The 24,707-nt window shown below is 39.8% G+C and overlaps 1 protein-coding gene across 8 annotated transcripts in view; it reads left to right on the top strand.

Annotated features, from left to right (window-relative positions):
- Positions 1–22,724, top strand: part of tnk2b (tyrosine kinase, non-receptor, 2b) — a 70,430-nt gene extending 47,706 nt beyond the window's left edge. For 3 of the 8 annotated variants that reach the window (XM_087178125.1, XM_023421836.2, XM_087178122.1), the window contains 16 exons: positions 4,979–5,049; positions 8,111–8,380; positions 8,493–8,645; positions 9,276–9,439; positions 10,428–10,547; positions 10,959–11,085; positions 11,268–11,414; positions 11,612–11,706; positions 11,995–12,189; positions 12,429–12,520; positions 13,254–13,298; positions 13,641–14,074; positions 14,209–15,432; positions 17,278–17,373; positions 18,300–18,430; positions 19,098–22,724. In XM_087178125.1, coding sequence (XP_087034251.1) covers positions 4,979–5,049; positions 8,111–8,380; positions 8,493–8,645; positions 9,276–9,439; positions 10,428–10,547; positions 10,959–11,085; positions 11,268–11,414; positions 11,612–11,706; positions 11,995–12,189; positions 12,429–12,520; positions 13,254–13,298; positions 13,641–14,074; positions 14,209–15,432; positions 17,278–17,373; positions 18,300–18,430; positions 19,098–19,104 — 3,371 coding nt within the window. In that variant the 3' untranslated portion in view covers positions 19,105–22,724. Of the gene's footprint in view, positions 1–4,978; positions 5,050–8,110; positions 8,381–8,492; positions 8,646–9,275; positions 9,440–10,427; positions 10,548–10,958; positions 11,086–11,267; positions 11,415–11,611; positions 11,707–11,994; positions 12,190–12,428; positions 12,521–13,253; positions 13,299–13,640; positions 14,075–14,208; positions 15,433–17,277; positions 17,374–18,299; positions 18,435–19,097 lie in introns of those variants that run through there. The other 5 variants (XM_087178123.1, XM_087178121.1, XM_023421842.2 and 2 more) reach the window with 5 other exon arrangements.
- The last annotated feature ends 1,983 nt before the right edge of the window (positions 22,725–24,707 follow it).

Genomic DNA, 24,707 nt, shown 5'->3' with positions numbered 1-24,707 from the left:
CTATACTATGACTTTTTGTTGCCTTACTATACTATGACATTTTTATGCCTGACTATACTATGATGATTTTTGCCTTACTGTACAATGACGTTTTTTAAATTTTTTTTACCTTACTATACTATGACGTTTTTGGACATTTTTTGCCTTACTATACTATGACTTTTTTTGACATTTTTTTTCCTTACTATATTAAGACGTTTTTTGCCTTGCTATACTATGACTTTTTTTGACATTTTTTCCCTTGTTATACTGTGACGTTTTTTGCCTTTTTTTTGCCTTACTATACTATGACTTTTTTGGACATTTTTTGCCTTGCTATACTATGACGTTTTTTTTTTACATTTTTTGCCTTGCTATACTGTGACTTTTTCTTGACTTACAATACTATGACTTTTTTTGACATTTTTTGCCTTGCTATACTATGACGTTTTTTGACATTTTTTGACTTGCTATACTATGACCCTTTTTTTGCCTTACTATACTATGACTTTTTTTGACATTTTTTGCCTTGTTATACTATGACGTTTTTTGACTTTTTTTTTGCCTTACTATACTATGACGTTTTTGGACATTTTTTGCCTTACTATACTATGACGTTTTTTGACTTTTTTTTGCCTTACTATATTAAGACGTTTTTTGCCTTGCTATACTATGACTTTTTGTTGCCTTACTATACTATGACATTTTTATGCCTGACTATACTATGATGATTTTTGCCTTACTGTACAATGACGTTTTTTAAATTTTTTTTAGCTTACTATACTATGACGTTTTTTGACTTTTTTTGCCTTACTATACTATGACGTTTTTTTTTACTTTTTTTGCCTTACTATACTATGACTTTTTTTGACTTTTTTTTAAACTTACTATATTATGACATTTTTTGCCTTGCTGTACTGTGACTTTTTCTTGTCTTACAATACTATGACTTTTTTTGACATTTTTAGCCTTGCTAAACTATGACGTTTTTTGACATTTTTTGCCTTACTATACTATGACTTTTTTTGACATTTTTTGCCTTGCAATACTATCACGTTTTTTGACTTTTATTTGCCTTACTATACTATGACGTTTTTGGACATTTTTTGCCTTACTATACTATGACATTTTTTGCCTTGCTATACTATGACTTATTTTGACTTTTTTTTAAACTTACTATATTATGACATTTTTTGACTTGCTATACTGTGATTTCTTCTTGCCTTACTATACTATGACTTTTTTTTTAATTTTTTGCCTTGCTATACTATGACATTTTTTGACATTTTTTGCCTTGCTATACTATGACTTTTTCTTTCCTTACTATACTATGACTTTTTTTGACCTTTTTTTGCCGTAATATACTATGACGTTTTTTGCCATTTTTTGCCTTGCTATACTATGACTTTTTTTGGACAATTTTTGCCTTGCTATACTATGACTTTTTTTTTTGTTTTTTTCTAACTTACTATATTATGACATTTTTTGCCTTGCTATACTGTGACTTTTTCTTCCCTTACTATACTATGACGTTTTTGGACATTTTTTGCCTTGCTATACTATGACGTTTTTTGACATCTTTTTGCCTTGTTATACTATGACTTTTTTGACATTTTTTGCCTTGCTATACTATGACTTATTTTGACTTTTTTTTAAACTTACTATATTATGACATTTTTTGCCTTGCTATACTGTGACTTTTTCTTGCCTTACTATACTATGACGTTTTTGGACATTTTTTGCCTTACTATACTATGACTTTTTTATGCCTGACTATACTATGACTTTTTTTAAACTTTTTTTTTAACTTACTATATTATGAAATTTTTCTACTTGCTATACTGTGATTTCTTCTTGCCTTACTATACTATGACTTTTTTTTTTAATTTTTTGCCTTGCTATACTATGACATTTTTTGACATTTCTTGCCTTGCTATACTATGACTTTTTCTTTCCTTACTATACTATGACTTTTTTTGACCTTTTTTTGCCGTAATATACTATGACGTTTTTTGCCATTTTTTGCCTTGCTATACTATGACGTTTTTTTGCCTTACTATACTATGACATTTTTTTGCCTTACTATACTATGACATTGTTATGCCTGACTATACTATGATGATTTTTGCCTTACTGTACAATGACGTTTTTTAAAATTTTTTTGCCTTACTATACTATGACGTTTTTTGACATTTTTTGCCTTGCTATACTATGACGTTTTTTGCCTTTTTTTTGCCTTACTATACTATGACGTTTTTGTACATTTTTTGCCTTGCTATACTATGACGTTTTTTTTTACTTTTTTTGCCTTACTATACTATGACTTTTTTTTGACTTTTTTTAAAACTTACTATATTATGAAATTTTTTGCCTTGCTGTACTGTGACTTTTTCTTGCCTTAAAATACTATGACTTTTTTTGACATTTTTTGCCTTGCAATACTATGACGTTTTTTGACATTTTTTGCCTTACTGTACAATGATTTTTTTTTCAAATTTTTATGCACTGCTATACTATGACGTTTTTGGACATTTTTTGCCTCACTATACTATGACTTTTTTTTTACTTTTTTTGCCTTGCTATACTATGACTTTTTTTTTGACTTTTTTTTTAAACTTACTATATTATGACATTTTTTGCCTTGCTCTACTGTGACTTTTTCTTGCCTTACTATACTATGACTTTTTTTGACATTTTTTGCCTTGCTATATTATGACATTTTTTTACTTTTATTTGCCTTACTATACTATGACGTTTTTGGACATTTTTTGCCTTACTATACTATGACTTTTATGCCTGACTATACTATGATGATTTTTGCCTTACTTTACAATGATGTTTTTTCAAATTTTTATGCCTTGTTATACTATGACTTTTATTGACATTTTTTTGCCTTACTATACAATGACGTTTTTTTTAACATTTTTTGCCTTGCTATACTATGACTTTTTTGTAACCTTTTTTTAAACTTACTATATTATGACATTTTTTGCCTTGCTATACTGTGACTTTTTCTTGCCTTATAATACTCTGACTTTTTTTGACATTTTTTGCCTTGCTATACTATGACTTTTATTTTGCCTTACTAGACTATGACTTTTTTTGATATTTTTTTGCCTCACTATACCATGACATCTTTATGACTTACAATAATATAATGTCTTTTGACAATTTTTTGCCTTACTATACTATGACGTTTTTTGACATTTTTTTGCCTTACTATACTATAACGTTTTTATGACATTTCTTGCCTTACTATACTATGACTTTTTTTTGACATTTTTTGCCTTATTATACTATGACGTTTTTTGACTTTTTTTGCCTTATTATACTATGACGTTTTTTGACATTTTTTTGCCCTACTATACTATGACGTTAGCTCTTGCCTTTCAATCAGAAGGTTGTGGGTTCAAATCCCGCGCCCGGCCTACCTTACTATACTATGAAACTTTTTGGCTTACTATACAATGACATTTTTTGCCTTACTATACTATGACGTTTTTTGACATTTGTTTGCCTTACTATACTATGATGTTTTTTGCCTTACTATACTATGACTTTTTTATGCCTTACTATACTATGATGTTTTTTTGCCATACTATACTATGACTTTTTTTTGCCGTACTATACTATGACATTTTTTGCATTACTATACTTTGACTTTGTTCGAAATGTCTTTGCTTTGTTATACTATTTTTTGATATCTTTTTGCCTCACTATACTATGACGTATTTTGAGATTTTTTTGCCTTACTATACTATGACTTTTTTTTTGCCTTATTATACTATGACGTTTTTTGACTTTTTTTTGCCTTACTATACTATGATGTTTTTATGCCTTAAAATACTATGACATTTTTTGCCTTTTTTTTGCCTTAATATACTATGATGTTTTTTTGCCTTATTATACTATGACCTTTTTTTGCCTTATTATACTCTGACGTTTTTTGAGATTTTTTTGCCTTACTATACTATGACGTTTTTTTTTAAATTTTTTGTCTTATTGACGTGACGAATTTTGACATTTTTTTTGCCTTACTATACAATGATGTTTTTTGACTTATTTTTGCCTTACTACACTACGACATTTTTTTTAACATTTCTCTTGACTTACTATACTATGACGTGTTTTGACATTTTTATGTGTCACTATACCATGACATTTTTTTTTTTTTTACATTTTTTGCCTCAATATATTATGATGTTTTCATGACTTACTTTACTATGCAGTTTTATGCCTTACTATACTTTGACGTTTTTTGACATTTTTATGCCCATACGGAGCAGAGAGATTAAAATCTGAGGTAGATGAACAGTATCCTTCCTTCAATTTGCTTTCGTGTGACTATATATGGGAAAATTCTACATTTATACATACCCTGAAGTCGTACTTTGTTGTCGGCAGTAATGGCAGTGTGTCATTTGGCTCACCCTCAGCAGAGCTGGAGCAAATCCTCCATCACTAATACCCCTAATATCATTTAAAGTCACAACTGGTAATTAGGTACAAAAGGAGGGGACAAGTCTTTTGTCAGCGGTTTGTGTGTGTGAAGTGGATGGCAGTTGTAATATTCTAAATCCCGTTACTGAAAACCCTCAGGGCCTCAGCTTCAGAGCCACTTATGACTAATTACACCCACTTCTCCTGTTCATATATTCACTCACATCTCTCCTGTTCTCCATCTTTTCCCTTTTCCTTGTATTTGCTGTTTTGTTTTCTTCATTCTTTATCTCCAATCTCTTCTCACATATAGTATAATGTTTTCTCCTCCCTTTCCCTTCTACTCTAGCTGCTCTGAGTTTTCTTCCAATTATGGAAGATTACTTGAAATTCTATTTAGTATACCTTCTGTAACTACTCTTAACTGGCCCTATGAGACCTGGCAATGCAAGAAGACACGTAGCAGAAGAAGCAGCTGCAGTCTTCATCGGCTAGTACATGTTTTACCACTGACCATCTTTGTACTCATGTTTTCTTTTCTTTTCTTCTCTTGATAAAGGGCAGAGACGACTGTGGGAAGCTGTGAAAAGGAGGAAAGCCATGTGCAAGCGAAAGTCCTGGATGAGCAAGGTGACGGATATAGACAGGCACAACATACACACACACAGGACTCATTTATTATGGTACATGGTATGCTTGACATTATGTCGCCAGGGTGGCGTCTGTCTGTCTGTCTGTCTGTCACAGTGTGGATACATTCATGTGAACACAATAACTCCTGAACAATACATGGTAGAAAACTCCACAATTTGACCACAGTTTACCCTTCCACACATGATATGATCAAATTTTGCAACACCTTGCTGAACAAAACAGTGTTTAATGTGAAGACAAGAATTCACATAGACATTCACATTCATTAACATAGACATATCTGCTAAAATGCAGCTTTATGTTTCTGTAGCACTCAGTACTGCTTGGGTGTTACATTATTAAAAGCAGTTCCTCATACTTCTTGCAAGGATTTTACTGGTAGTGGTGGTGGTGGTCGTCACATAGTATCAACCATAGTGACCAGTGTGACACAGCATCCTGTCAAAAGGCAACAGTTTTGGGAAAGAGGTCTAAGTGACTCTTTGATTGGTTCTGTGACTGTTTTTGAGGGAACACACATCTGTTCCTAGCAGATGTGTGTGTGCATCTGTAGGGAACATTCCTCTGGAGAACAAGACAGCTTGACCCTTCACACGAGGATGAGCACGTCCACATTCAGACACAGACAAACACATAAACACACGAGCCAAGTCACAAGAGCTGGTGACACACCGATTCAGAGCACGCTGCATTCACAGAAATGTTGTCTCAGGAAGCCGAAAGTTTCCTCCTTAAAGAGACATAACCATGAATGACTATTACTTATTCACTGTCTTTAAATAAAAGCTTCGAGAGAGAAAAATGAGATGGTCTCTTCTACACCAGCTCACACAAAGACTGATACACCTGTACACAGATGGCTCACAGGAATGAAGTGTGTGAAGCAGATGTTGCCAGTACAGTGTGTGTGTGTGTGTGTGCGTGTGTACTTCTATCTTTGTGAGGACCAGTTTGAATTGCAGACTGTACGGAGTGAGGATATTTTGGCCGGTCCTCACTTTCAATGGGCTGTTTGGGGTTAAGACTTGGTTTTATGGGTTAGAATTATGTTTAGGTTAGGTTAAGGGCTGATAAAGATAGAAGTACAAGCTTGTGAGTGTGTGTGTGTGTGTGTGTAGGGGGTGTTCTCAGTGGATGTCATGGTGCCCAGAGGACGGTGCTTGTCGTCTATAATTACACCTGTCTGTTTGCGCGCCTGGCACCACCTTCAGCTTGAGTAATCTGCTTCCTCAGCCCACTCTGTGTGTGTGTGTATGTGTGTGTGCTGCTGCTCTGCCATAGTCAGAATCTTTAGAATTTCGAGCGTCCTATTTGAAACCCACTCACCACACAGCGACCACAGAGAGGTGGTGTTTTTAAAAAGGTCTGCAGCATTATGTCATGTCTGGTCCAGTGTGAATGTGAAACCACACACCCCGTGCTACTGTTTATATCTGGCCAGTCAAATATGTTTGGCATTGGGCATTCATTGACACCTCTTTTTCACTGATGATACCATTTCTGAATACTGACCTTTGTTTATGAGCCAATAGTGAGTTCAAATTTGTTTCATTCATTCATTCCATTGGACAAACAGTAACTTACTGCTTTAAATCCAATACTTATTTACCCATAAGAAAGAGAAACTTATTTAATATGTGACATGTTAACTGATGTAAGTTCGGGGAAATTATTTGTCTTTTTAACCAATATGCTAATTTAGCTTTGTATCCCCACTAACTGATATCAGCACCAGTTTCTGTGCATTCCTATTTTGGTAAACAGTCTTATTTAGGGCGTCTAAACAAAGCTTTCCCTTAATGGCTCTGTGCACAGCACACATATTGTGTGGGTTCAAATTTAGAGGAATTGAAAGCACTTAAGGACTCACTCAAACACACATGCACATACACACTGAGACATTCACTAAATCTAATAGTGCTCCCTAATGAGTACTTCCTAACAGCTAAGTCATTCCTGCTGTGTTGTCAGTGGTTAAGCTAAGAGGCAGGAAATTTCTCTCTCCCTTAATGATAAGTGTGTGTGTGTGTGTGTGTGTGTGTGTGTGTGTGTGTGTGTGTGTGTGTGTGCTTTTCATACATATGCATAGTTCTTGACTGACTGCAAAACATTCCACCATATGTGTTGAACATTCATTATTCAATTCAATTGATTATTCAGTATTTATGGCTTTGAGTGTGTGTGCATGTTAGAGGTAGAGGGGCTGCTCCATATGCCCTCAGGCCCAGATAAGAGCTGGGGGATAACTGGTCGTTCCTCTGCTAACTGCTGGATGCTGGCCATGACTTGACTCTCCTTTCCAACCGCACACTCCCTAACACTACACACATCGCACATACACCAAGTGACTGGATATGCATTTACAACAGCAAAGGAGGAAGCAAGTAGGGCTCGCTGTTTAAACTGAAGGGTGAATTATGGTTCTGCTTTGAAGAGTTGCAGCACCTACAGTGGATGTAGTGGCTCTGTAGGTATGTAGAGGCCCCCACCAAAAGCTGACACCTCCATAAAAAGTGTAACTACACATCGGGGCTGTACGGGCGACACTGCAACTCAAGGATCTGTTACCGGCCTGCGTTTGCTTCAGCAGTGCTAGTTGGTGGTGTAGATGTCATGCAGCAGGTTGAATCCATGTCCAGTGTAAACCTCCTCTTTGCTGCCATTGTTATCACTGATATCACAAAATGAATTAAAGAATAAAACCTAAAATATTATCACTCTATAATAGCGAGACACTTCCAGCTGGAGTTGCCGCGGGGCCAGTGGGTGGATCCTGTGTGTAGGAGAGGAAGGCAGACAGACATGTAGTTAATCCAATATTAGTCTGTACTGTTATTAGCAGTGCAATTAAACTCTTTATTGTCATTATACTTGCACACAACAGAAAACATGTTTGTTTCTCTTCTTTTGCTCCATTATTTGACACACTCTCAACATGCTTGACACAGTTTCACCATATTTAGATTTCTTTGTCTAGATGTTCAGTATTCTAACTTTGCTTCTCTCGTTCTTCATGTCTTCTTTTGTTCCTCTGCAGGTGTTTAGCGGTAAGCGCCCAGACGGAGGAGACTTCCCCCAGCAGGGCCAGCCGGCCTCCTCCTTTCGAAAGCTGTCCCCCACACCTCCTCTGGGCCTGGGGGAGGGTGTCCTGGCTGCACAGCCCGGTGGTGGTGCTCCCCTTGATGGGCAGCAGCAAGCCTTGACTTGCCTCATCCCTGAGAAGGACTTGACGTTGTTTGAGAAGCTTGGAGATGGCTCCTTTGGCGTTGTGAAGAGAGGAGAGTGGCTGACACCTGCGGGGAAGGTGGTGAGGAGACTTATACTTGTCAAAATGATTCAGTTCTCCAAATAAGAATAAAAAACTGATGAATAATCTGAATGAATTTGAAAAACATCATATGAAATGTCCTGTTTTCCAGGTGAACGTAGCTGTGAAGTGTCTGAAGACAGATGTGCTCAGCCAGCCCGACGCTCTGGAGGATTTCATCTGTGAGGTCAACGCCATGCACTCCCTTGACCACCAGAACCTCATTCGCCTCTACGGTGTGGTGCTCACACACCCAATGAAGATGGTAGTGGACACACAGAAACGCACACACACAGGGAGGAATACCAGATAAACACAAGCACATACAGCATATGCACAGGTGTACATCAGCCACTAGTAAACTGGCTTTTTCTTGGCTTCCCCGTGCTCTCACTCACACCCACACATACTTCACACAAATGTCGCTGTGAGGCACTCTCCCTCTCAGCTTTATGACCTTAAAGTCTGTTTGAATCAGGTCAGGCATCTCAGGGCTTTTGTCATGACAGAAGAGAGTGATGGGAAGATGGAGGAAAGGAGGGAGACAGGGAGGGAGGGGAGCAAGTGGACGGAGGGGTAAAATAAAGGCTGACATTTCAGCCTTGTTGTTTCCAACCCTGTGTTATCTTTTAGTTATTTCGTCATTTCACCAAATAGTTCCAACGCCCAGTTCTATTTTTCTTTTCTTTTGTTTCTCCTTATTCATCAACACATCTCTTCCTCCTATTCTCTCTTCTTTTCCTCTCATTTTCAAAACCACACTTCTATCTTTTCTCAACTATCTCATCTATCTCTCTTTCCTTGTGCTATTTATTATTATGTTGTACTGTTTATTGCCACAATCCTCCTTCCTCTTTTCACCCACCCTCTCTTTTGCTCTCTCTGTGTTTTGTAGGTGACGGAGCTGGCTCCTCTGGGTTCTCTGCTGGAGCGCTTGCGATGTGTTCGTCCACAGGGTCCAGTGTTGATCCACACTCTGTGTCAGTATGCTGTACAGGTGGCCTGTGGCATGGCCTACCTGGAGCAGAGGAGGTTCATCCACAGGGATCTGGCAGCTAGGTAAGGGATGGAGAACTTTTTAAGGTGGACTTGGCAACTACAAAAAGGCTAAAACCTATTTTTTTTAAAGTGTTGTATTTATTTAATTCTCTATAAAACATATTTTTCTTTCAGGACATTTTTTACTGGTACATTGGATTATTTATATTGCTTCTCCTTCTCCTCCACCCAGAAATTTACAGGCTATTACAGGAAGACTTGGCACACAAGTAAAGTGAGTCAGTTGTTGGCTGGCTGTACTGGGTGGTCTAAATTCTTGGTCTTTCCCAAATTAGTCACTTTCACTAAAGTGTTGAAACTACTTAGATGCTTGAGAAAAAGCTTAATGGCTGGTAAAAATGAGTCATTTTCCCCAATAAAGTTGTCATAAAATAGTACACGTGGCTGTTACGGTGTATGAAACACAAAGAAGATTTCTTAAGCTGCGGTTTTACATTCTCGACCTTCAAAGTCCTGCCAGTTTTATAACCTGCGAGACAGTTAATTTTATTCCTTATATGCTCCATATTTATTTAATGCCAACAACGAAGACCTACAGTACTTGTCGGGCTGTGTGCAGAGTGGAATCCCATGGAGCATATTTCATGTGGTGGGATCACATTTTGAACCTGGCTTAGGACTGATCATCACAACTGCCCCATTTTTAGAGGATCCAGGTCGACAGGCAACACGAAAATGCTCCTCTTACAATATTATGTATATTTCCTTATCCAAAATAATGTTGTGATTTGACTATTTATTTATTTAGATTGAGTTCAATTTGTTAAAGGGTTGTTTTTCTTCTCAGCATATGAGTCTTGACTGTTGTTGTTACTGTGTGTGGAGAGCAGGAACTGTTAAGCTTGAGTTGTTGCACCCCAATTACCCACAACACTCTCAAATATCTTTGAGATGCAGTGTTAAGAAGGTTATAGTGACTGTTTCTGAGTTCATACAGTATAATAAGCCTGTATGTTTAAGTGTTAATAGTTTGACCCTGTCTCTTCAGGAACATCCTGTTGGCCTCAGCTCACAGAGTGAAGATCGGCGACTTTGGGCTGATGAGGGCGCTGCCGAACAACCACGAGCACTATGTCATGCAGGAGCATCGCAAAGTCCCCTTTGCATGGTGGGTGGACTGAAGGAGCAACACAGTAACTAAAGCTTGGATATGGTTTTAGACGTTAGGGTGTGAACATAAATCTTTGTATTACAGAAAGTTTCCACAGAGACTTTTAATTTGGTCAAAGCTGCATTCCAGCCCTGCTGTTCATTCTTATAAAACATGGCTTACTTTGGCTTTTTTGGTTTCTTTGCCAAATTCTGTGTCAGTCAAGCAACAAAATGCAATGCAACAAAAACGAAATCTGTCTCGTCTCCATTTGATTTTATTTCAAGTTTCAAATTAATACGGACTTACAAATTCAGAATTGCCCCATTTAAAGAATCAATACATCCCTCAATCAAAGTGAGCTTTACCTCTGACAGACATGCACTGTAGATGATGGGTTTATGTAGCTTGGTGTCTGACCTCCTCCAGGTGCGCCCCAGAGAGCCTGAAGACCAGAACCTTCTCTCATGCTACAGATACATGGATGTTTGGAGTCACTCTCTGGGAGATGTTCACACATGGTCAGGAGCCTTGGCTGGGTCTCAATGGGAGTCAGGTAAACATGTACAGAGATAATGTGGAAACATACTGTATATACCACATACATAAACATCTTGAAATCTTGAAGCCAAAGTATCACAGGCAGGCCTGCAAAACTATTCACGTTTTCCACTCCTACAATACTATATTCATTTGTCCTCTTTACTCTATTGTCATTTTTTCTCTCTCACATTTTAGATTCTGCACAAGATTGATAAAGAATGTGAAAGACTCCCGAAGCCAGAGGACTGTCCGCAGGATATCTATAATGTGATGCTGCAGTGTTGGGCACAAAAACCAGATGACAGACCTACTTTTGTCGCCCTGAGAGAGTTCCTGCTGGAGGTAGGGATGAAGTCATTTGGGTAGCCGATGGTGGCTACTGGTGTCTATCCAGAGAGTTAAATATGATGAAGCTGTAATCTATCAATCTATAAATGAGGTACTAGCTCCACCTAGTGGACTGACTCCAAAGACGAAACTGAAAAATGACCTCTCATTAAAAATACATTGTGTCCTGTGTTTGTGTCTGTGTTTTTCAGACCATGCCCACAGACATGTGTGCTCTGCAGGACTTTGACGAGGCTGACAAGCTGCAGATCCAGATCAATGATGTCATCACCATCATAGAGGGAAGGTGAGTATAAACAAGAGTTTTACACAAGTTCAATAAACCTACTCCTCAACCTCACTGCTGGTGAATGTTGTTTTAAAAGAAATAAAAACGTCAAGTGTCACAATCGACAGGACTTTCTCGTTAATAATAAAACGACTTTGAATTTTTACTTCAGTTGTCAGGTTGATAAATGTTCAGTAGGATTATTTGATGTGGTAATCCCCTGCAGATGTTCACATTTGGCCCTTGACTCTCCATGTCAAAAAGTGTGGCTCATACTATTTCATCCTCACTGTCCCCGTCCCTCAGGGCAGAGAACTACTGGTGGCGAGGTCAAAACAAGCGAACTCTTAAGGTCGGACAGTTCCCTAGAAACGTGGTGACATCAGTAGCGGGTTTGTCAGCTCATGACATCAGCCGGCCGCTCAAGAACAGCTTCATCCACACAGGACACGGAGACAGCAACCCCCATCGCTGCTGGGGCTTCCCTGACAGGATCGACGAGTAAGGACCAGTTTCTTACTTTTAGTGTTGTGTGGATTTAGTACCACGAAATGCCTAAAGATGATTTTTCATCATTAGTTTTTGCTGGGTTGTCGTGGTAATAAACTCTCACCAATAGATGGCAGTAGCACATTATTTTAAATGTCCACCAACTAATCGAATCATGAAGACATCCAGAGTGTTTGCATTCACTATGTTGACATTTACAGTGATGAATTCTGTCCCTCTGCTCTCTCCAGTTTGTACCTCGGGAATCCCATGGATCCTCCTGATGTTCTGGGTGTCGACCTCAGTGCCACTCGGCCCACGCAGCTACCAGGACGAGCTAAGAGTGAGTGAAACAGCTGTTAGTAAAGACTTCACCCATGTCACAGTCACGATCAAACACTGTAGGATATGCATTCTTTAATACCACAACACAAGAGTATCCATCGTTACTACGGTCAAACTGTTTGGTTTGTACCACTGGACTCACGACTCCTTTAGCTGTTTATACTGATGCTGTGACCTGAAAGTCAAGGAAGACCAGAGTTTCTGCTGTGGCCTTGAAACACACCTGCAGGCCGTAATTAAAATTGAATCATGATGTATTACACATTACAGGTACATGTTCACATTCTACTAGACAAAATTATTATTATCTTCTATTTGTTAAATAATCCTCATATCAAATACAGACCTGTTTTAGTGTCTAACTACAAATGTTACTGATGTAAACAAACTTCTAAAAAATACATTAGCTTAATGTTGCCTAGTGTTAGTCTATATTTCATACACTGTTCAGTCAATGACAGAGTGACGGCAGATTGAACTTTTACACTGACATTATGGTTGGTATGTTGAAAGAGTTGGTGCAGTGTAGATGTTGCTTTGGAGGAAGGATCCCCAAAAACAGTTTGCGTTTATTTATTTATTTTTTCGAACATTTGCTTCAAAAGCTTTCATATGCAAACGGATATTTGCTTCCTGCTTTATTTTATAACCTTTTTATCCTCGCTACTGTCATTTTTTCTTTCCCCTCTGTTTCTCCTTTGCGGTGGCGGTGTCTGTTTTTATTTCTCCAGAGGAGCCCCCCCCCCGCCCTCCTCAACCAGCAGTGTTAATCAAGAGTAAGTCTGGTTTCTCTCAGCAGCTCCTCACCCATTGCTCCTGCCCTCTCTGTTCCCTCCTAGCTCCACTCTTCAAAGGTACATCCCATAGTTTTTGTCTCTCCTCTGCCTGTGTTTGCAGTGATTCTGTCATCTTTTATTTCTTTCTTGACATGTTTGTTTCTCCATCTTTCCACCCCGGTGTCCCTCTAACAGGTGTGCAGTGTCCTTGCTGTGCACTATAGGACTAACTTCGAACCCCAAGACTTTTTAGGAGCAGAGTGTATTTTTTGTGGCTCAGTGTCATCACTTCCTGAACTTCTTCAGCACGTTAATAAATGCATTGTGTAATTGTGTCTCCAGAGCCTTGCTACGATCCAGTGAACGAGGACGAGGATCTGACCTCAGCAGGACTTAAGAGATTATCACTTCGGAAAACGGGTTCCGTCAAAGGCTTAAAACTTAAACCTGCTGCGTGGGTCTCTGCTTCCAAACAGGGGAGTAGCCGGACTTCAGGCTCAGGCTACAACCCCAACAGTGAAGTGTCCCTCATTGACTTTGGGGAGGAGTTCCCCCCACCCACGCCCTCCCCCTCCCCCGTTGTTGAAATTCAGATCCCCTCGCTGGCGAAGCTGGCTTTGGAAGCAGAGAACATCCTGGACCGGACTCCTCCTCAGAGTCCATCCAGATCGTTGCCCCGTCCCCTTCACCCCACACCAGTGGTGGACTGGGATGCACGACCATTACCCCCACCCCCAGCCTACGATGATGTAGCCCAAGATGAAGATGATATGGAGGTACGGTAGGAGGTGATACAGCATATTTGACACTATGCCAAATTTTAATGGAAATGAAAATGTTTGTCTCCAGTTCTGTCATCACCTGGTTCCATGGCAGAGTGTATTGAAGTTGTTAATTTTTTTCCTCACAGGTGAGTTCCATCAACAGCTCAGAGCAGCAGCATGAAGATGAGCAGAGTGAGGTCTGTAACCCAGACGAGGCTGACGAGGCTCTCTCCTCTGGACACAAGGTGCAGGTTGAGGCTCTTGTCTCCAGGGGTCCAGACAGACCAGGCCTGGAGGATAACCTCTTTCTTCCCAGCAAGCAGGGCCACTGCCTGTCCACATCTTTCTCCCAGTCTGCAGAGATCTTCCAAGAACTCCAGCAAGAGTGCATGAGGAGGCTCAACGTACCGACGGTGGGCGCTGCTCCGTCAAGCTCGCCATCCCAAACCTCATCTTCGTTTCCTCAGACCCTTCAGACACAGGAGCAGAATGTCCTCTGCTCCAATGAAGACAAACCCCAGATCCCCCCACGTGTCCCCATCCCCCCTCGCCCTATAAAAAGGGGCGACTACACATCTGCTCGCTGGTCAAGGGATCTCTCTCTGTCCCCGACACCTGCAGACACCACAGAGGATGTTTCAGGCCCAGACCAGAACCGACCACCTCAGATCCCTCCAAGGGATCCTTTGTCCCAGTCAGACTCCAGGACTCCTAGCCCCATGGGCCTGGTAGTGGGCTCCCCTCAGCAGAGAGTCTACTCTGTCAGCCCCACCACCATGCAGGCCCCCCTTACCTCCTGCCCCCCCACACACACCTACGGCTCCTACCTCTCCACCTCTCCAGGTAAACTCATGCCTACCACACACAGCTTTGCCTCAGATCCTAAATATGCTGCACCCAAAGTGATCCAGGCCCAGGGGCAGGGAAAGGACCCCACCAGTAAGGGCCCCTGTATCCTCCCCATTGTACGCGATGGACGTAAAGTCAGTAATACCCACTATTACCTTCTGCCGGAGAGACCGCCATACCTTGACCGATACGACCGCTTCTTCAGGGAGGCAGAGAGTCTTCCTGCCAGCAGCGTGGAGGAGAGGCATGTACGGCAAGCGAACACCGCCACCGTCAGACCAATGGTGGTCAGCAGCCAGACTGTCCAGGGACATGCCCAAGGACAGGGTCTCGTCCATCCGGGCGAGCTGAAGGCTAATTTCTCCTCCAACAATAACAGCAGTCTGGGTGGACCACGGTCAGGGATGAAGACATCAGTTAGTTTCCCTCGCGTCTGCTTAGACGGGCTGACGGCACCGGTGGTCACTGGGTCCTGCACCAGGACAGACGGAGGAGGGAACTCAGCTGACAGGGTCAGAATGGTAAGGTCAGAGATACTGGGACTGCCTTTTGCAACTTCTCTATTGATAAATCATGTGCTGAAAGTTATTGTTTATTGCTTCAGTAATTTAAGAGCTAAGCTTGCTCACTTCCTCTCCCGTGATGGATGTCAAACCCCTGCAGTGTGACGGTTTATCTGTAATATATAGTTGACCTCATGTCCTCCTTAATGCTACTTTGAATACTTTCTGTAAATTAGATAAAAAGTACAGTCCTTAAACAGAGAGCCATTCGTTCTTAGTTCTCTATCATTAGTGTGAGAGCGTGTGGTTCCATTATTATGAGATTAAGACTTTATCACACTGCTGTGAGCTAAAATATCAGTGCAATGTTCAGGGTAATCCAGTAGCATTGGTCTAAGAAGTAATAAGACTTTAAATGTGATGTAACAGAGTGGTGTATGTTTGATGTATGGCTTGTTTGACTCCTCTCAGTCAAAACTTGCACTTTCAAGAGTGACAGTTAATGTAGCATTTAAATTTAATTTGGAAAAAAACACAAAAAACTAAATAAATATGTGTATACAGGACATACTGTATGTCATTGTGTACAGTATATTACATTTGTTCATACACTGAACACAAGGGGGCAACCGAAGGTAATTTTTATAGGTTGTCCACACAGGCCATAGTCTGTAGGGAAGTGTGTGTGTGTGTGTGTGTGTGTCTCTCTCTCCAACACTTAGAGAAGAAGTGAGCGATTTGAAGTCACTGGAACATGTTTAATTGCTCATATCTGTTATAATTAAAACAGATTACCTCCCTGTTCAATTATGATTGATGTGTAACAGTAAAATAGGATTTTCAAATCGGAGCTGAACTTATAAAAGCTAATAAATCATACTAATTAAACAGGTTCCATTTGAATATCTTTTGAGTTTAAAACTCGGTAGCATACAAACACTTTTCATAACATATGTAAAGATAAGACGGTGTTCTGTGGAGACAAAGGCCATATTACTTTTTGCTGAGAATTGAATTGATGAGGAACCAGAGTTTGATTAGTTCTTTAGTTATCTGGCCAATTGATTCTGACACCGATTGAACCTGATTGAACTGGAGTCAGAATCACTGCGAATTCTGCAGGCTCTACATTGATCAGGCACTTGGCATTTTGTAGTGGATACTGAGATCTGTGGCTGCACTACAGCTGCAGTGGGAATATATATAACCTGTACTGCAGAGGAGTATACTGGCTGTGGTTGTTCAATCATGAGTAGAAGAAGGAGTTGGAGGTGATGTGGTAATATTGTTAGTATAGGTATCAATGAAATATCACATTTATACAAGTAGAAAAGAAATATTGATGCATTAAAATATTGATATGAAATCCATTTTCTGCTGCTAGAAATTCCCGTCACACTCAGGAACACTGTCAGGGTTACATTGTTGAAATTAGAGTTAGCTCAAAGTGGATTTGGATCAACATAATTAGTAGAATTCAAACAAACTTAATTCAGTTTGTGAAGAGACTGGGGACTGTACAGAAAGTCTCATCGAATCCAGTGATGCTTAAATCTCAGCACTTTAACAATTCTTATCAAACGCTTCTTCAGGCGAAGCCAAAAGTAAACAGAGGAGCTCCAATAAGTGCCAAAAGATATTACTCGACTGTCAGTTTTTGAAAGAATCTGTACGTGAAGTATTAATGCCAAGATGATACTGATGATTTCACCGTAAGGAAAGGACACAGTGGTGTGTGCAGGTGTTTATGTTGAGGGTGACACTGAGATCCATCAGCGGGAATGAGGAATCAGAGGCAGCGGCAGTGTTGTTGGATGTTGCAGAGACATACATTGTTGTTGTTGTTGTTGTTGTATGATTCAGGTGCAGGAGGCAGTTCATGGTGTGACGATAGAGGAGTGTCAAGCTGCTCTCCAGAACCACAACTGGAATGTCCAGAAAGCTGTGCATTACCTAAAGGTGAGATCCTTTATCAGCACTATGAACGAAGTGTTTCATTCAGGCACCAAAAGTAAAGTGAGGATGCTTTCAAAAATCATTATGAGTGTTTATAATTTATCCATTAACTTAATGCAAAGCGCAGAAAACAGAAAAAAATTAAGTCAAATCAATATTTTGTGCTACAAACGTTTGCCTTTAATACAGCAGCAATTCTCCAAGGTAGTTTCACACTTTCACAAACATCCCCTCGTTCCAGTCCAGCAAAATAAAGATGACATGAAGTGTATCATTATGCTGCAGCATCACAATTATTAAAAGGGAACCAGAGACCTCAGTGGTAAACACTGCTATGCTGCAGAACCATCCTTAGAGACCCAGCTCACAGCGTCTGAGGTCAGGCCTCCAGGCTTTTTCTGTAATAAGTTTGTTTACGCACAGCATGTAGCTGCAAACAGGTAGTCATTCACGGTTGCTTAATGTCATCCTTACTTCATATCAGGATATGATAGCAGCAACTTTGTTGAGCCTTAAGGGAAAATCAGGTCATTACTGCTGCAATGAGCTGGCTATAAATAAAAGGCATATGTACTCACTGATGTGTCTCCAGCAAGTCCTCAGCACCTCAGTGGGAGGATGGAAGATGTGTTTGGATGGCAGTAGGCACAAGGGAACACTTGACTGCTCCTTAATAGTGGTGGAAAAGTTTAGAAGAGAAAGAAAAATGCAATCCAATGAGCTCGTATTAAGACTGAAATAATTTTACAATATGCTTCCTGCTGCAATAACACTCACAAGAGGTAGAAAAAAAATGATGTGTGCAATTCTTTCCTTCACAGTACCCCACCCCGTGACCCTGCTTTATTGCCCCATTCCCTCTAATTGCTGCTCCATCCTTCACTCCGGGCTTCTTTGTTCGACTGTTTGATCTTTGCTCGTCTCTGCAGGTGGAGCAGTTGTTCTGTTTGGGTCTGAGGAGCAGGTCCGATTGTCTAAAGCTGCTGGAGATGTGTGACTGGAACCTGGAGGTGGCCAGCACTCAGATGTTAGATAACTATGGATCCACAACAAGGCAGAGGTAAAGAACTGTATCCTATACTAGTGTTTCCCAAATTAAAGGTCACGACATCCCACACAGAACTTTAATGGACTGTACAATTCTATCACTGTCCAGCAGTGACTGTCCATCTGTCCATTTCACTTAATAATTTAGCTCTGTCACTTTATATAACATCCAGAGCCTCAGGTCTATATTTAAAACTTGGTCCCAATGTTTGATCTTGCATCTGTGACATTTTGTGTGTCATTGTGACAGTAGAGCTTGCTGCAGCACACTGTGAACCTCGCCCCCCACATGAGGTCAGCTTTGTCACATCTGTTTTCAGAAAACATTCCATTAAAATCTACCTCCAATGTTTTCCCTACTCCAAATATAAAATCACCACACAGACATAAACAGCAGGTAGACAGGCAGCAGTGTGATGCAATGGGAGGACGTGTGTGCTTTTGTTAATGAGGCATAATATTTGGCTGCTAGACTGAGAAAGTTTTCTGCTTCGTTGAAGTGATTGGAAAAAAAAAAGTTGGAAATGATTTTTAATGCTCCAAACAATCTCATGTTTATCTCACCTTAAAAGCCTCAAAAGTAGAAGCTGCTCTTGCAAATCAGTGTAAATATCGTTGAAGTTCATTAAGTAGGATTTAGCATATTCTCAATCTAATCTAATTCTTCTTTATATTTGCAGACGGTGACAGAAATGTGAAGCTGCTGAGCTCTGATTGGAACTTCATCCTCAGTAAAATATCATCAGAGGAGATGAATCTGCTCCTGACCCTTTCTCGTCGATGCTTCACTCACACTTCCAATCACAAGACTGTAATATGAGTACGGAAGAACAAACATGTTTTCACTGAACTAGCACGAACTACCAAACTTCATTGTTTCTCCATTCAGACTTACTATGGAAACAGGAATTTAGCCTGAGGGCAAAAAAAAAGACTTTGGGTTGTACTTTGACTTTGGTCTGAAAGATGTGTCATTGTTTCACTTATTATGAAACTGTAGACTGCCATCCATCATCTTTTCAGATTTGTTAAAAAGCAAAAAAAGACTCCACTTGTATGTTCAGGACCATTGGGTCAGCCCAAACTACATCACTCAAACAGATCTGCCACAGATTCTGGTGCTAGCATCCCGACAGATCCTCTTACTGGTATCGTCACTGCCGCAGTTACACTGTCGACCAACAGCAGAGAGTTACTTTAATCTTCTCTTTTGTTAATGTCATTAAACAGTCAGGAAGTGAACCTGAAGAGGCCAAAATGATTAGCACAATATACACAGCAGCACTTTCTGAGAAGGTTTTATAGAGCTTGTACAGTATTGGTATCTCATTTACTGATCTGTCAGAATTGAACCTAACTTCTGTACAGTGTTTGTACATTTAGGTCATGAGAGGTTAACACCCTGTATTGCAGCTGTAGGATCTTGAAGCAATTGTTTTCATGAGCAGTTAAAAGGAAATCATATTTTACCTCTGCAACACCCATGCACAACAAAACACAAAGCTAATATTTAACTGGCTTTCCAGGCTGTATTTCACAGGAAATCATTTTGCCTGTTGACTGTTATTAAGAGGTGTGGGGATGTGATTGTGAAGATTGTTTGCTGCTGAAAGTCTGTGGAGTCCAGGGAAAATGTGCATTTTATAGTTTAATGAGGGAACTTAGTATCAATGCAGTGCTGCCTCCTCTGTGCTAAGGGTCAAAGGTTAAACCAGTCCGGTGTCGACCTGAATCAACAGAAGAACACAGAAGTGGTTTTTCGAGGGCTCACTCCTTTTTAAAACCTACAAAACTGTCTAGTGTATATTCAGAGGGTATAAACAATATACTCTTTATGGGGAAACATTTATGTATTTGTGAACAAAATCCTGGTATATTATTTTAATATATTTTTAACACAGTGCTTAGGGACAAGAGAAGACTGTCCCCTTAAGTGAAATACTGGGGCCAGTTTCACAAAGATAGACTTTGACTATATAACTACTCAAAGTAATAGTCAGACTTCGGATAGAATTCATTTAAATTCATTTATTGCACAAAGCTGTCTAGTTCTTGACTGTCTACAACAGGATTTGTTTGCCATGAATTCTGGGTAAATTCTGGGCAAACAAGGCTTTTTTCAAACTGAAACACGAGCAACTGTGTCAAACTGCTAGGCTCCCTTCACTCCAACTTAAAATGTTAGCTGTCTGGAAGAATTCAACTGTTACACAAACATTTCACTTGGAAAATTCAGCAAAGAATGTGACAATACAAAAAACCTCCAGTAGAATAAAAACTCAGCTCAGCCGAGGTTTCTTTGTATCTTGATGACACGACTCCTTGGGCAAATTAAAACAGCGTTATCACAGCACAATGTGTTAACTGTGGTCTGCAAAAACTCACTCCACAACATTGTTAACAAACTGCAAACTGTGAGCCATGCTTTCCCTGTCAGCAGTTGTCACTGATTGACATGGCTCTCCGTTCTGAGTTAGCTTGGAGGTTGGGACGCATAAAGTTTTTAGGCTTTAAAAAGTCAGTTTTATTGCAGTTAAACAGTCTAAAATGCACCAGACTGATCTAAGAGCTAAAACATTAGACCACGCTACAGTATCTTTGTGCAACCGGCCCCTGATCTATGACTTTTGCCAAATGTGGATGAAGAAAAAAAGAAAGGCCACCCAATCAGTGAAATCTTCCCTCACCCCAGATACAGTCTCTCCTCATTCTGTCCCTCTAAGCACTTTGCCCACACAGAACTCCTGTGCATCAGCTGAAAACTCCTGCCAGCTTGGTATTTTCTGCATGCACCCAGACTACGTTGGCAGCTAATAACAGCAACGTATTGAAATTTACCCCAAGGCACAGATCCTGTCCCATAATCATCACTTAAAACCACAACTGTGATATTTTGGTCAGCAGCTTTAGGGGCAATAATTTAGAAACTTCTAGGACGTGTCAGCTCTGGGTGAACTCACTGCCGGACGTGACAATACATTTTGTGACTGTATTGTCACAGTAGAGCCCTGAGCAATGAACGGTTTAAAACTCAGTCAACATGGGAAACTTTTGGGCCTGTCCTGTTTTTTATTTCAGATACACTTAATGTTTGAGGACTATAATGACAGCGGGGGAAATAAAAGGCATTCCACATGCTTCGACCTCTAACATTCACTTTAATGTGGTCAAAAAACACTCCTCAGTCGATGACAGTCAACACATATGATCCACACGGTGCTTCTCTCTATAGCGGAAAAAATAACTTTTTGCCAACTGGTACCCATCTATTTAATTACAATATAAATGTCCTTGTCCACATGTGCGCCTTGGCTTTGCTCCAAACCAACCAACCCCTCCATATGTCCACAAAACCCCCCCAGTATGTGACACGTCTGACCACAATCTGTTTAGGCAGAAACTTCAAATGGCCTCTGAACAAGCTAATATGGAGCCACAACAAACCTGCTATCTGCCTAAGTAAATTAAGTGGCTTTAAAAAAAAAAAAAAAAAAAAAAAAAAAGAAAGAAAGAAAGAAAGAAAAAAAGCATATTTATAAAGGATGTACAGGACTGATTTTAGAAAAACAACCTCCAGTCAAAGCTTTCTCCTGTGTGCAATAAGGCTGCTGTAGAACCTGTGACCTCCCAGTCTGTCCATCCATCAGTGCCATCCAGTTTTGAAAATAATTGAGCTTTCATCCCTGTCATATTGTATCCTAGTAATTAAATGCACATGAAAAACTGTTTTCAGTATAAAGTGTTTGGTGATCCTCCCCAGAGCAGGATGAAGATGTCCTTGAACACTGATCCAGAATCAGTTTAGCCATTTTCCCTCTGGTATGTGTGGTGGTAACGCTGACTGGAAACCAGTGCATAAGGACACGTTGATGTGAGGGCTGCCTCCACAGTCTGTCCATGTGTTGTTTGTCTTTATACCAAGCTGCTGTAGTTGTATTAGAAGGACTGAACCTTGTGGTGTTATGATCAACCCAAAGCAACACTGCCCTGTTGTGGTGTTGACACTGATGTTAGAAAAACTCTGTTCAGTTCTGTTTGGTCTTTGTTTGCCAGATAAGTTTCTTCAGAAACTCACTCTGCTATTTCAGAGTCATTTATATTGTTTTTGCTGTTTTTCCTTCAAACCAACTCGCCATTTCTTCCTCATTTGTACGTGTTTGCTTCCCAGGATGTGGTTTATTTTAAATGCCTACTGTACAGCTGGTTTTCATTGTTTCTCTCCTCCTGGGTTGATGGAACTGTTCAAGAGAAGTTCATGCTGCCGAATTTATAAATGTATTTTTTATTAAAGAGTTAATTATTTTTTACCTCTTTTCTTCTTTTGACGAATCTTTTTTTCGGTCACCTTAGCTAGTTTTGTAAGTGCTGCTTAAATGAGTATCATGCTGGATTTTGTTTTTAATATATTAAGATGTGTTCCACACAAAGCTCAGATGCATAACAGCTAATTACTATCAAGAGACGAATACTGCAACACTGAACCTTAAAGTATTTCAATGCACACTCAAGTGTTCCCTTTTAGCATTAATGAACAAAAAACCCAGCAAGGCTCATTTATGAAAATCTATTTATATAATTCTCATCTGGTTTTGTTAGTCATCCAATATATAATGTTTAAAGTTTTGAAACCACTGGTCAATTAGTGGATTATTATTCATCTGGAAATCGACAACCATTTTGACAAGAGATGAATTTGTTCCAGACAAGCCATGATTGATCTGATCTGCGAGTCTGTCCTTAGGGTTAGCATACTTTTGAGCTAAATGCTAACACAGTGACAATGTTAACCTGCTGATCTATGGCGGGTAAAGTATAATGCTTACCATGGTCTCCATCTTGGTTTAGTATGGCAGAATGTTTTGCTAATTAGCAGTAAATACAGATGTGCAGCTCCGGCTGATGGGAACCTCATTCGTTTTGCCGATGTTTTGCCATGAGCCAAAGTGTTTGATGGAGCTGGATGAAAAGTGAATTTGAAGAAAAATGCAGTTATTACTGTCAATAGTTCCTGTGAGACTATGAATGTCATGGCAGTCTGACCAATAGTTATTTTTAAAGCATTTCACTCTGAACCAACCTGCTTTTGTGCAAGAGATGTAGAAGTCAGATGATCACAAACATCTGTACCTGATTTTGTACCAGTCCTTCCAGTAGAAGTCAAAATATTTCACTGCACAAGTGAAAAATTGTACATGCTGGAAATGCTAAACAGGAAGATCCTCTGGGGACCATCAATGCCTTTGAAATTGAATATTTTTAGGGATTTGAACTGCTGCTCAAACTAATAATATATTGTGGCTATTACCTTGGTCTCTGGGAACTAAACAATAAATCATTGAAACAAAAATAATAATCGGATTAAACCTTAATAAAAATCATTGTTAACAGTAGCTCTCATATAACAAGCCGTGCTGTGTTACGCTGTGAGTAACTTGTGTCAGTTCAACGCTGCCTCCGCCAGCCCTCGCAGCCTTGGTGTGATGTGACAGATCAATCTGAATCAATGAGGCTGTGTTTGTGTTTGTGATCATTGACGTTCCGACTATGCAAGGCCTTGATCCCTGTGAGAAAATACAGCCCAGACCTTGCATATGTTGACTGTATCGAGCCTGTCCACACACATATCAATTGACCTTCATATTGTATATTCACACTGTCCGCTGCAAAACCAAAGCCCTTCGTTGTTCATAGTACATAAATTGTTTCTGATGTGTGGAGACCTAAATAAGCATATCACAGTCTTATTTGTTTATTGATGAATCCGCTGGAATCCTAATGATGAAAAATATCCACAGGTCAATAAAACATAAACCTTTCTTTACTGAATCAGACTGAAGAGTGAGGCTGAGTGCCGAATGGTTTGAAATTTTAAAAGATGGCAAAGCCCGAGGAACTGCTGAACCTTCAGTCACACAAACACACATTATTCTTTGATGTTTTTTCCCTCCCTCTCCATTCACCATCTTTCTTGTTTTTTTGCGCACACATCCCGCTTTACTGTTGGACTTGAGGAACTAGAGACCCAGTAGGCCCTCTATTCATCTTAATGTGTTCATGTGTGTGTGTGTTTGTACAGTATCATTACCTGGTCCCTGGGCAAATTATTAATGTGTGTTGTTTTGGGCACTAGTGTAGTGGGCTCACAGGAATCCCCTGAGAAATTATTGTGGTTTTCACAAAAGAGAAGAGGATAAATAAAGAGGCGACAGAGACAAAGCAAAAGCAGGAGGAAAGCTGCCAAGAAAGTGCAGAGGAACAGATAAGAGTGTACCTTGGAAAAGAAATCCTCT

This window comes from Seriola lalandi, unplaced genomic scaffold (assembly GCF_002814215.2).
Source record: "Seriola lalandi dorsalis isolate HSWRI2012SDOR001 ecotype SW California unplaced genomic scaffold, Sedor1 jcf7180002054677, whole genome shotgun sequence".
Lineage (NCBI taxonomy): Eukaryota > Metazoa > Chordata > Actinopteri > Carangiformes > Carangidae > Seriola > Seriola lalandi.
The sequence above is the reverse complement of the archived record's forward strand: the minus strand, read 5'-3'. Positions and strand labels throughout refer to the sequence as shown.